At 43.3% G+C, this 14,288-nt stretch overlaps 1 protein-coding gene across 1 annotated transcript in view; it reads right to left on the minus strand.

Annotated features, from left to right (window-relative positions):
* The window catches only part of SFMBT2 (Scm like with four mbt domains 2), a 104,839-nt gene that overhangs the window by 63,001 nt on the left and 27,550 nt on the right, over positions 1 to 14,288 (minus strand). Inside the window, exon 4 of the mRNA XM_065647610.1 lies at positions 1,838 to 1,926. Coding sequence (XP_065503682.1) covers positions 1,838 to 1,926 — 89 coding nt within the window. The remainder of the gene's footprint in view (positions 1 to 1,837; positions 1,927 to 14,288) is intronic.

The raw sequence follows: 14,288 nt of genomic DNA on the forward strand, positions 1-14,288 counted from the left end.
CAACCAATTTTGACTACATCTCTCTTAAGCCAAAAGTGCAGGCAACAGAATGAGAATTTGGTTAAAAATGTAATTAAAATTTACTATAACCTTATCACATGTACAGTTTTAATCAGCTTTATGATTAATAGATATTTCTCAGAACAATGTATTTGCCATTATAAGCCACTCCTCTACAATGTAAGCGACCTTCAAATATTATTTCATGGCAAAATGCAGTGTCAGAATTGAATAATATAACAGAAATCTGATTCAACGCTTTTTTTTTTTCCCTCATACAACTGCTTCATTGCAACAAAACATTCTTTAATATGAAACAATGGTGTAATGATTTAACTCATTATAATAAATCCCTGGCTGTTTAAAAGCGAATATTGCTTCTCTGATTTGTGTGCTAAATTTTAAGCCAATGGGTTGTCACTTACCCCTGAGAACTGAATGGGTAAAATTAATAATTGGCTTGCATGAAATATTAACATTTACCATAATGCAAGAACTCTTTATATGCATAGCTAGCATGTAAAAAAAAAAAAAAAGGCATCACTACATATTAATTTAACAGTATAACAACAATCTGCAGCACTCACGAGCAGCAAATCTGTCGACAGGGGGTTACATACACCGCACAACACAGACAGTACTAAGCACGTATATTACAGAAAACACCAGAAAAAGGTCAGATACTGTTCCAAGCCAATGCACCGTTTTCCCTCTCTGCATTTCTGCCTGGAGCTGCCTCTTTTCTCTGCATGCAGAAAAGGAATGGAGAGATTGGTGATGGCATTGGCCATCAAGATGGGTGTTGGACACCACCAGCTTTTTGCACATGCCACCTGGGAGCGGTCCAGGAACAGGGATGCAGCCAGCCTGAGGATGTGCATTATTTTGGGTGTGCAAGGGATGTTGGGCTAACAGATTGGGAGGAAAAGAGTATATCTGATGGTACACTATTAATCCTCCCTGCCAGGCAGCTCATACTGCAAAGCCGCATGGAAACGGAACACAGTTGTGGCAGGTGGGAGCGACCAGGGACAAAAAGATCAGAAATGGTGCCTGGATGCACACAGAGGTGCAGAGAGAATAATCTCCTGCAGGATGGGCTGTCTCCTCTCCAAATGCCTGCACAGCATCCACACAAAAGCAGGGTAGGTCCCGATGGAGAAGGTGCCCTGTTCCCACAGTTTCAAGGTGAATCTGCGGGATTTGCATCCCACATCTCAAGGCAAGCTGAGGCTGTCCCAGGTGCAAGTCGCCCCCGTGAATATGCTGCACAGACTGGGCTCTCGGCCACAGGGGTGAATCTAAAAAAATCAACGCCGCCTTCTCTCTTGAGTACTGACAACTGAGGCCACCTCACCCAACTCCCCTGCTAAATCTGACTGCTCTGTTTAGGTGGAGAAAACGTCCTTGGGGCAGGTATTTCCAGACACACATAAATCCCCATCAACCTGCTAAACCCTTCTTCAAACTGTGTCCTGACCTGAAAGCTCAGGTCATCATTTTGGTGGATCTAAGGGGGCACTAAAGGGTTGTGTCCTCCTTCCTACGGACTCCCTCAATGCTCTCCTTCACCACCCAGGCTTTTTTGAGTACCCAGCTTTCTAAGCAGCATTTTCCAGCCTCAAGGCAAGACAAGCTACCCATCGCTGGGCCAGAAGCAGATCCACCAGAATCAAAGGCAACGTTGCCACCAACTTTTGGCCAGCGCTGGATCAGACTCTGCTGCCGGCAGACGGACGCTGCAAACACACAGCCCGACACTTTGGGAGCACAAACACGGCTGCAGCACGCACATCGTGACACTGTTATCAGATAGAAACTGCAATCTAATACATACGCCTTCCAGTAAATTTGCAGGTGCAGTCCGGGCGCCAGTCAAATCGTGTATGAGAAACTCCGTCCAGTCCATGTATTTCTCTTTGATCGCTGGGGAGGGAGAGGAAAGAAATGCTTAGCACAGCACATTGCAATGAACATGCCTTGTGTGTTTTACAAACATTTCGTTGGGGTTTTACCAGCTCTGAAGTTTCAGATACAATTGCAATCCAGAGCAGAAGAAAAGACAGTTTATTGTCCAGTTCCCTGGGCAACCCATGCAGATGGTTACACCCCAAAATCAGACTGAGAGCATTGGGGTTGTTTCTCATGGAGACAAGAAAGCTCCAGGGAGACATTATCGAGGCCTTTCCATACTTAAATGTGACCTATAAATAGGATGGGGACAGACTTTTCAGCAGAGCCCGTAGCAATAGGACAAGGGGTGATGGTTTTCACCTAAAGGTGGGAAGATTCAGGCTGGACATGAAGAAATTTTTTACAGTGAGGTTGGTGAGACACTGGCCCAGGTTGCCCAGAGAGGTGGTGGATGAACCATCTCTGGAGACATCCCAGGCCAGGCTGGACGGGGCTCTGAGCAACCTGAGCTGGTGCAGATGTCCCTGCTCATGGCAGGGGGGGCACTGGATGAGCTTTAAGGTCTCTTCCAACCCAAACTATTCTATGATTCTATTAAAAGAAGGGAAGGTGTTGCTCCGCTTGATACCGACAGTGATTTACAACACGCCTTATCATCTCCATCTATCCCATTCAAAACTGGACACTGCTTGTGTAACCACTTGTTTCCTGCTTACTGCATAAGTTCAGATATTATTTATAAAGTCCCTTTGTATGTTCACTAATGAACTCAGAGAAAACAAAAAAAAATGTTGTGCAAACTTTCAGTTCCTCGATAGGACATGCCCTTACGAAGCACAAAAATCAACCCTCAGAACATCGTATGTCAGCTACCATGTCAATACACTTGTAAGAAGAACGACTTAAAGAATTTACCAAGTACATCTATTTATTTTCAAAAAAATGTTTGAATAACTTCTGAACTAAACACTGCAAGCATGTGTTACTTCAGGGATCTGTATCCACACAGTTTCGTAAGATTTGAACTGTAATATATAAATGCTGCCGCTAGGATTCAAATTCTGGTTCAGTTCTTGCTGAAATCAGTTAAAGTTGGGCATCAAAAGGCAATTGAACAAACCTCAGCTTTAGAGATTCAGATGCCACTTCAAATATATTATGCATTTGCAATCAGAAACCCAGAAACCAGACTTCAATTCCACCTGCCTGTAAATGGGAGTTAAATTGCAACACAAACATTTTTCTCTCCCCAAAAAATCTTACTTATGTGTGAGATAGCCAACAGTGGTATAGCGATGTTGCTAACATAGCAACACTTATAGAAGGGAAAAATCACATGCATTTGAAAATTAAAACATTTCATCTGAACAAACAACTGGATATGTGGTTTAAAGACCATTAACCCACAGGGGAGCTCAAGAAAGGCTCTAATTAACCGCCGCAGGTCCAAAATAATTAAATTATAGCAGTCTTTATGTTTTGCTCAAAGGAAGCGGAGTCCTTTGGTCCGCACTTTAGGGAAATGCCATGTTAGTCACTCAAGAGTAATCCAGTCTGAAGCACTTTATGCTTTCACATAGATCAGGGTGGGATTTCTAAATGTTTTAAAAGTTCAGTGACTGTGGTTTGCAGACCTTCCCAGAGATGGGTGTCAGCTACTGCAATGCCTCGACAACGTAGAACCTGAGCTGTGGGACCTCTGAGAAGGTACAACCTCTGTGGTTGGAGCAGGAGGACTTCGGACTGCAAATGCAAACAGCAATGGGAGCACAAATGTTGACACCATTACGCCCAGACCAAACCTGAGCCTTCTCAAAACGCATCCTCAAGCCAAAAATTGAATTAAAGGAACGCAAAGAGGAAGCGCTGGGTTTGCCCAAGGACACTTACATGACACGGCCACAAAACCTGGCACGACATGGTCATGGTTGGGCTTGCTTCCAGATCACGGGTACTTGGCACACTTGGACTTGGCCCACGCTCAGTTCATACCCTAAATACCTTGTGTAACCCATACAGTTGGCCACAGACAAAGACACAAGCCATGTCCAGCAGACCATACATCAGACCTCATTTCTGAGTTGTGCTTTCTCCCCCAAAGCCAGTTCTCTCAGTGTCACTTGAACCATACATTGAGTTTATAGATCTAAATTACCTTGAAAATGCATTTAAATGTATTTAAAATTAGAAAACTTTAAAGTGCTGGACTTGAGCCTCTATAAAATAAAATCTAAGCTAGCCTGGAACTGTTCAAAGTCTTTTGCAGCACTGATTTTACACGATTTCCAGAATATTTATGACCTTTACATTATTTAAGAGGAAGGAATACCCTGAGAATAAATGGTTTATACATGGCATTTTCTCTCTCAACATTCCTGATGCGTTCGCCTCAACAGTTCCTGTCCATCTACACTAGAACAAAGAAAACAAGCTTAATTTTGGCATCAGCAAGAAGACAGTAATTGCCGTAATAAATGAGGCTGGATTCCCTCTAGTTCAGACTTCTGCCTCTTGCTGCAAATAGCACTGGGTGCATCAGAGAAAGGTGCAAGTTGAACTTCATTTTGGCTCCTACCCATGAAGTTGTCAGACAAATTTTGAATGCCAGAGCTTCATTACTAAGGAATGACAAATGTGATAAAAAGAACACGGTTCAAACTTTCAAAGCTGGCAGGAGGTGGGGGGGAGCAGGGAGGGCGAAATGGGATTTTCAAAGTTGACAACAGATTTCAGGCGCCTTCATTTCCAGATGCCCAATTTGAGATGTCTTATGTGCCCGATTCACAGATCTCTCTGTCTGTCAGTCAGTCCCCCTTCCAATGCCTCTCAAAAAAAAAAAAAAAAAAAAAAATCTTGCCCTTTTTAAAAGACTTGCACCTCACAACTTTCAGACACCAAAATAAGATGGGACCCTCTCCACATTCAAATATGGATTACGGTCTTCCAAAGTCCAAAAGTCTCAAGGTGAAGTTTGTTTTCAGACTAAAAAGACTCAGCTAAAAAAAAACCAAAAAAACACACAAAACAAAAACCAACCAACTAAACAACAACAAAAAAGAAAAACAAAAAATGAAAAACACAAAAACCACAAACAAACAAACAAATGCATTAAAAAACCCAAAAAACTTACTCCTACTTTCTGAGCGCTTTCAGAATCATCCTTACGAAAAAAATCTAATATATGGTGTTTTGCTTTATTTTATTTTTCTTTTGTGGTGTTGATAAAAGGACTGTGGAAACTTCTGGGAGACAACAGGTTGCAGTGGAAGTTTTAGGAACAGGGATTTACACTTTTTTGTGCACCTGTAGGGCACAATCAGGCTTCTCAGTACTACAGTTCAAGTCATTACAATGCAAATATTAATTTTTAGTAGTCATGAAGTGAATCTGAATGATCACAGTATCTGGAAAAGCCTTTGAGGACCAAGCAAAATGTTAAAACAAGAATATTCAAACAAAGGAAAATCTGCTGGGTAAATGGGAATAGCTGGCAGGGTAACGCATGGGTGCCCAACCTGAGCATCCACCTCAGGAAATGCTGGTGCTTCTCTGGTGGATCATGCTCAGCACCTGTGAACCGAAGCACTGATGTTCAGTCTCTAATTCACATTTTCATTTCCAATGGGTGGGATGGGAAGATGGATAGGACAAAGGATCTTTTTTCCACAGGGACCTAAGCTCCAGTAGTGTTGCTACTTTCGAAACAATTTTTTCCTGCCTTAAATAACTTCAGTGAGTCACGAGTGGTCCATGGGGCTCAGATACCCATATTTTCTCTGCCTTTCAATGGACCCGTCTAAGACCTCTGTGAACTTCCCTCACCCAGAACCTGTCAAGCTGAATGCAGCTTCAGGACCTCAGCTAACGCATGTGGTGCCATGGGAGGCAGGGGAAACACAAGAAATAAAGCAAAAGAAATGTCCTCCTCAAACCCTTTCAAAGAGATCCATGTCATGAGGGAGGTAGGTCCTTCTACAAAAGACAAAATCCACAGAGGACAAAACGTGTCCTTCAAACCTTCAAATGAAAATACTCTTGATGAGCCCACTCCAACCACAAAGTGTGATGGGCACAAGGACTAATTTACAAGCACATGATTAATCTCACCCTAATTCATACCACCCTAGCTCTTACTGAGCTGTGCAGACTCAAAAGGTGGTAAGAAATTTGCATACTAAGAAAGTCCCTGGTACTTCTGCCTGGATGGCACAGGAAGAAACATCCCTCATTCTTCTACTTATCCAAGGGGGAAACATCCCTCATTCTTCTACTTATCCAAGGGGGAAACATCCCTCATTCTTCTACTTATCCAAGGGGGAAACATCCCTCATTCTTCTACTTATCCAAGGAGGAAACATTCCTCATTCTTCTCAATCCGGGGAGCTGACAAAGCTGGGAGAAAGACTTTTACCAACACATAAAGTCCTCTCCAAGCAAAGCTAAGGACTGAAAACTACATGTCCCTTCACACACCAACCCTTCTCTCACCAGGCACAGCTCATCTGTGAAGACAGCACCTTAGAATCATAGAATTCAAGAAGAGACAACGCCCGCAGACACATGGTGTGAACCTTGGGGTTGTCATATGCAGGGACAGGAGTCAGACTCGATTATCCTTCTGGGTCCCTTCCAACTCAGGACATTCTATGATTCCATTAATCCTAGAATAGTTTAGGCCAGAAGGACCTTCAAAGATCATCTGTTCCAACCCCCCTGCCATGAGCAGGGACATCTGCACCAGCTCAGGTTGCTCAGAGCCCCGTCCAGCCTGGCCTGGGATGTCTCCAGGGATGGGGCATCCACCACCTCTCTGGCCAACCTGGGCCACTGTTTTACCACCCTCAGCGTAAAAAATTTCTCCCTCATATCTATCCTGAATCTCCCCTCCTTTAGTTTAAAACCATCACCCTTTGTCCTGTCACAACAGGCCCTGTTAAAAAGTCTGTCCCCATCTTTCTTACAGGCCCCTTTTAAGTACGGAAAGGCCACAATAAGGTCTCCCCTGAGCCTTCTCCAGCCGAACACCCCAACTCTCCCAGCCTGTCCTCCCAGCAGAGCTGTTCCAGCCTCGGGTCATTGCTGGGGCTCCTCTGGCCCCTCTCCAGCAGGTCCATGTGTGTCCTGTGCTGAGGACCCAGAGCTGGACACAGAACTGCAGGGGGGTCTCATCAGAGCAGAGCAGAGGGGGAGAATCACCTCCCTCCACCTTTGAAAGGGACTGTCACCCACACCACAGTGGGGCTCCACATACGCCAAATAAAGCATTTGAGATATTCTAGTTATACTGAGGCTAATTTGTAAATCATATCCCATGCAGTGATTGGCTTGCTTGACCAAGACTACTATAACTTAACCACACCGACTGCTCCTCTAGAGCATGAGGCTTTGATGCTCTAGAAGGTCACAGCTTGACCAAGAGTCCCAATATTGCAACACATCCATCTTCATGCCAGTCCTGTGGTCTTGCATGGGGTATGAGAAGTGAACCAGTAGGAGACGGTGCAATGGTCTGAGACCCTGGGGACCGACTGCGTTCAAATTTATCATAGTGAGAGGAAATGATTCAAAAGAAGCAGAGACACAGTAGCAGAAAAAAAGACTCGGTTTAGTGATCCCACCAATGCAAAGGCCACAGTGTGAGCTGAACTGAACGATTAAACGGTAAATAATCCAGAGCAGAGACAGGCATTAGCAACGATCTCATCACGGAAAAAGCATCGGCTGCAGATTGCACCATATTAGACACAGTACAACCCAAACATGGGACATGCATCACGTGAAGCGATGCTCCCAAAACACCAATGCTCTTGTAACTTTCCGGGTTTAGCAGCCCCATTCGGAGCTGCAGCTTGTGAACGCAGATGTGCCTGTTTCTTTTGGGTTGGGTTCAGTTCATCTCGGTGCCGGCGTGGGTGCGTGGTTTCACACCTCTGCAGCTCCAAGGCTTTAAAGCATCTTCCTGCCATAAAAATGCCACAGAACCACCTGCCCCAGAGCAAAGCAGCCCAAAACAGAGGCCAGATCTGCATGGTGCTGGACCAAAGTGTATCCACAGCAGAGCTCTGCTCCAGACTGCATTCACGCAGGACTAAATGCACAGAGAGGAAAATCCATCTGGATCTAGCTCACCACAAAAAGACCTGAGAGAGATCCCACATTTCTCTCTCCAGTTCCTGAGAAGCAGCTGTAGTGGTGCAACAACTCCCAGACTCGGAACCAGGCTGGGATGGTTGAGGCTGAGCCAAGGCTTGGCCTCCCCCTAAGAGACCTCAGTGAAATTATCCCCACCTGGAAAAGCAAAAACCAAGTATCCCTGCTCTGCTGAACTCTTTGCAGCACACAACCTTTGTGTCTTCTGCAGGAAAATACAAAGCCCTCCTGCCTCCTTCAATGAGAAACATTCGTTGGAGAGAGCAGCTTCTAGTTGGACAGATATTAGGGCAGATTCTTAAATTAGAAAGAAAAAGGACCCTTCCACACTAAGACTCTATTTATTTCCACAGAAGTGATGGTACAGCTTGTAAAACTGAGCTCCCCTTCCACAGGGCTGAACTCAATCAAAAAACAGATCACACCCAATATCCCTCAAATAATAATAATTCTTCCCACTTCTTTCTCTACTTGATTCACTCTGCCCTCAACCTCTCTGACCCCCATTCCTCTCTCCCCTTTCAACTCCTGGCCATTTTCTCACTTTTGTTCATTTGTCTCATTTTCCCAAGTAAACAACTCTGGGTTGTGGCCGGACCTGAACGCTCCTGGGCGTGAGTGAACCCGGGCACTGCGGCAGCAGCCGAGAGCCAGGGGCTGCTGCAAGCCCTGGTTGATGCGCAAGTAACCATCAGCACCTCTCACCCTGTGCCAGGTTTTCCCTGGTTTTAACCATCACCTGCTCAAAACCAGCCCTCTCCCTTTGCACTGTATGCGCTTGAATCGTGGGGGCAGTTTTGGGCCCCTCACACCGAGAAAGGCCTTGAGGTGCTGGAGCGAGTTGAGAGAAGGGAACGGAGCTGGGGAAGGGGCTGGAGCACAAGTGTGATGGGAGCGGCTGAGGGAGCTGGGGGTTCAGCTGGAGAACAGGAGCTGAGGGGAGACCTTCTGATCTCTGACCTGCCTGGAAGGAGCTTGGAGCATGGAGGGGGTTGGTCTCTGCTCCCCAGGAACAAGCAATAGGATGAGAGGAAACAGCCTCAAGATGCACCAGGGGAGGTTTAGATTGGATGTTAGGGAAAATTTCTTCCTGGAAAGGGCTGTCGGGCATTGGAACAGGCTGCCCAGGGCAGTGGTGGAGTCACCATCCCTGGAGGGGTTTAAAAGACATGTACACGAGGTTCTTAGGGACATGGTTTAGTGACTGTGTTACATTAACGCTTGGACCCAATGATCTCGAGGGTCTGTTCCAACCAAAATGATTCTATGATTCTACACTGACCACAAAAACCATGCAAATCGTGGCTGAAAAAGGCCAGAACACTGTGACCCCTGCATCACCGCTTCCCCCGTTATCCCACTAACCACACGCTGGAGAGCCAGGACAGCGGCTTCATGCCCGGTGCACAACCGGCTGCCCCGGCAACCCTGCAAATCCCTGTGCCCTGCCCAGCCACAGACATAATGGGTTCAGATTTATCTGCCTCTCTAGAGAAATAAGAGATTAAAAGAACATTTACAGTTCCATGAAAGCACTGAGTCTCAGGCACTCCATTCAATGAATATGAGACACTATTATCACATTACCAACTCTTGGGGATTTTATCTAGTCTCCTTGTAGTTGCTGTTTTTCTTAAAGCCACTTTTCCAGGCTCATGCGTCTATATGAAAATCCTCAATTTCTACTTTTTTTTTTTTTTGGAAGTACACTGCAAAACGCAGGAAAAACCTTGAAATATGAAAGATGAAAAAGACAGTGGAAAGAATATGCGTGCTTTTTTTTTTTGCCTTTTAGTGATTTTTTTTTTTTTCTTCCCCCAAACCACTCCCTTGACTGACAAGAGCAAGACTCAGGAATTCAAACTACTGCCTTCAGTTAGCAAAACTAACAGTAGCATAAATACCTTATGGGGTTCCAGCACCTCAGAAACACCTTTACGTACCTCGTGGATTCTCTTGCCCTTCCCAGACACAACGGAAGGCAGAAGAAGCACAAAGAGAGGTGGAACTGGCCAAGACCAAGTTTCCAGCCACTGGGACCATCAAGCAAAATAATGCATGAAAATACAAAAAAATACATAATGCACAATTCAATATCTATGCCCATCTATCTATCTACCGTTTGAGCATCTTGAGTATAAACTTGCCGCCGTCAGGACGAGCTAACAAAAGCCCATCTGAGAGGTCCTGAGCTGCTGCCACCAGTAACAGGGCCCACAACAAGTAATAACATCAAATTATGTTCATTTTTGTCCTTACTTTTAAAAAAAATAAAATCAAAGGAATGTTTTTCATATTGTTTGGGGTTTTTCGTAGTGTGTTTTGGTTTGGTTTTTTTTTTTAATAAACCAAGAGCACCAGCAACCTGTCAACACTTGAACTGGATAATCTCCACTGGACCCCACTGACCTCTAAACAACAGAGTTTCAATTTTCTCGTACGTGAAGATCTGTATCTTAAACAGCTTTATAAAATGGTCTAGAACCTTTGGCATAAATCTGCTAAGTGACAACACTCTCATTGTGACAACTATTCTTATTATTAAAAATTTAACTCCTCCCAAGGACTGGAATGAACAAAAACAGTTAAAGAAATTATAGCTGGACAGGACCTGGGCAATTCTTGTCATTCCATTATGAAATATACTAAAATATCAGGATCTCATAAAGTAAAATTATAAACAAGTAATTCAAGATGTTCAAAAGTTTACATATATGTTATATATATATTTAAGATATGCATTTTTTAAAAAGGTAAATAGTATATTGCAAAAATATAGAAACCTTATAATATTGATATTTTCTTTTAATTTGAAAGTTATCACACATTTGATGCAATATTTATGAGTTATAGAAGTCATAACATATAAATGTTAGAACTATGTATAAAGGTCTAAATGACAGAGTCAAAATGAGATGTCTTTATATCAAAACAACATAGAATGCGAAAACAATTTGTTTAGACTTCACCCATCAAAACAATTCATCAAAACTGACATGTTCTCGCAAAATATTTCCGTTTTGATAAAACAGCATTTTGACAGAAAATGGTTGAATCCAAACATTTTTACTCGGTTTGCTGAACCGTATGTGCCCTTGTGAACCAGACTGGATGTGAAAACAGGACGGGGGTTTGAGTCCTGTCCCTGCCCCGTGCCCTAAAACAAAGGGCTCAGGCTGTGTCCACGCTGCTTCTAAACCCTCCCCAAGTCCCCCATTAGGCATTTCCAAAACAAAATCAATAAAAAACAAATTTTAAAAAATTTGTTTAGTGATTTAACAGCATTTTCTATAAAAAGGACTGTTCATTTTGGATTCTTTTGTGAGCTCCCTGGAAAAAGCCAAATAGGGCTGGAGACATCTTCAAACAACTTTCTTACTTAAAACTTCAAACAATCATCTGTTCTCACACCAGCAGAGTTCTGCAGTTTGAATCAGATCACAAAATAATGAAAATGCAGTCCAAAAAAAGCAAAAAAAAAAGTGCATCAAAAGCTGTTGATCTGATTTCCTAATGATGGGGCCATAAATATCAAGAGATATCAACTTCAGAGCTCAGCCGTCACCTTCTATATACCTGCAAACATGGAAAGCCTTCAAAGAAAATATTATATATATAGGGGATTTTCATAGAAACCAGAAGTTATAAGCAACTGTCCATCAAAGAACATATGTGTTCAAAATACATTCCTGGAGTCAGAATAACATTGTGGTGCCATTCGTAAGAATTTATAACAGGCTAATAAACAGATGTTAGGAGGAAATGTGATATCTGTAGGAGAACAAGTAGCTCTTGTACACTGTTAGAAGATGCTGCTTTAAGCTATCAATTGATCTATTAGCTCTTATAACTGTAAATTATTTAATTTTAAGAAATAAAACTGGAAATGTGTAAACTTCAAATTAATGCTATTTGTTTAGCCTACGTGAGCCACTTCATATAATATACATATTCTGCATGTTTCTTTAGTTGTCTTCAAAATACTTGGTGCGCTCTGGTCTTTCAGACTGCCCAAAACACCCTGATCCCATTTCTAAGAGAAAACTACTCATGCTGCTCTTTTTAGGGTCTTGACCCAAGAAAGGGACAATGTGCAGACTTTAATGCTTGTACACCCAATGCTGCATGCACCCCTTGATGAGAAAAAGAGAAATAAAAACAAAGAAAGGCACGAACACGTGCTTTACGTTCTCATGTGAAGAACTCCCTTTAGTTTTTTCAATGCAATTATACTGAATTTGAGTATAATGCGACTGTTACCCTTCCCGCTGCCATTCAAAGTTTCCAGAAATGATCCACTTACATTCTCTCAGCCAAAACAAGCAACTTCACATGCAAAAAAATTGTCTTACTGTCCACAGGAGGCTTCACTTCCTAACATCCTTTGAGTCCTTCATAGACACACACAGTATTCCCCTCGGGTTTCTCTAGTCCTTAATTAACCGTTATCTTTTTAACCACAAAATAAAGCAGCGGGTGGTTTGGGAGTTGCTTTTCATTTCTTCAAGCTTGTCCTGGCCCATGCTACGTCTCCAATTCACCTGTTGTAACTAGGGGTGGAAGAAGGAAGGGATGCGGAGGTGGAATGCTATGGGAGAAAAGTGTGTCTTTGTGCAGCCAGGTTGAGTGGATGCTATTAAAATTATTATTTTTTTTTTAATAATGCAATATCCTGCAGCAATCCTCTCCGTGAACTCAGCACAGCTCAGGAAGCCCAGCAAGACACTTTGCCAAGCAAGAAATAACTGGCAGGAGGGTCACCACCAGCAACTGCTGAGACACTTCCATGCAGCTTGTTCAGCTGCCTTCACCCCAAACACAACATTATGGAAAAAAAAACCCCACTCTTCTTGAGAGCATGTTGCTATGGCTTTCTGCTTACAAGTTAAACTGCCCAGGATCAGAAGAGAAATTTGCCTACTAAATCCCAATGGCATGGTGACCTGGGTGCCATTAACCCCTATCACTCTGCCTTGATTGACTGAGAACAACAGCCTCAGGTACCCATCCTGTGCACAAGCTGCAATAAATTATCTACTCATAAGTACTGTGATTAATTACTTCCCCTCAGTTAAAGTCAATACTCTACTTGTACTGAGTTATTTAAAAGAAAGAAACAAACAAAAGGATAAAAAGGAGAGGTATGTTGATACTGGGAAGCAGCTCTGCTCTATCTTGGTCTACGAGTACCTGAAAGGAGGTTGTAGCATGGAGGGCGCTGGTCTCTTCTGCCAAGTAGCAAGTGATAGGACAATTGGAAATGGCCTCAAGTTGCACCAGGGGAGGTTTAGATTGGATATCATGAAAAATTTCTTCACGGAAGGGGTTGTCAGGCATTGGAACAGGCTGCCCAGGGCAGTGGTGGAGTCACCATCCCTGGAGGGGTTTAAAAGGTGTTCAGAAGAGGGACACGGTTTAGTGCTAAAGTTAGGTTATGGTTGGACTTGTTGATTCTGAGGGTCTCTTCCAACCGAAATGCTTCTGTGATTCTAAGATTATCTATCAATTGCAATCAGGTTACACAGATAAAGAACAGCGGCAAATTTATCAGCTCTATTCATGCTTGTCGCGTCCCTTCGCTCTAAGAAGATTTGATGCGAGCCCAGCCAGGGACCACCAAGATGCAGCCCTGCTCTCCCTGGGGAGGAGGGAAAGAAAGACATGGGTGGGAGATGACAAAAGGTGATGGAAACTCAACTCTTCCCACCCTCAACCTTGCAGGGGTCCAACCAATTCATTCACCTGGTCCCTCAACACAGCTCCAAGTCACCTGTGGCCACCCAGCCTCAATAGGGTGATATTCAGGGATGAAGCATTCATATTTTCAGAGTATTTACCATGCATAGCCATGGTTTTGGGTTTTTTTAAGTGTTTTCACATTAATTTCACCTGCAGCACAATTCTGAAACCTCGTCATCCAGATTAGGTACCAAAAAACAGAAACAGCTCCATTACACTGCCCTGAATTGGGAAGAGCAGCCATCTGGCGATGTACACAGGAAAACAAAAGATCCTCTAGACACAAACATTTTTACTTGGGTCAATTATCTGTTCTCTTGTATATGCAGGCATGAATTATGGCTGATATTCTAATTTTGCTATAGCATCCAACATAGCAAAAAAGGGTGGATTTTTTTTCTTGGTTACCTATGCAATAAATTAAGAGGAAACCTGATGCAACACCACAAAGGCGATTCACTCAGAGCAAGTGGTTTTAACTTCTC

Source organism: Caloenas nicobarica, chromosome 1, assembly GCF_036013445.1.
Source record: "Caloenas nicobarica isolate bCalNic1 chromosome 1, bCalNic1.hap1, whole genome shotgun sequence".
Lineage (NCBI taxonomy): Eukaryota > Metazoa > Chordata > Aves > Columbiformes > Columbidae > Caloenas > Caloenas nicobarica.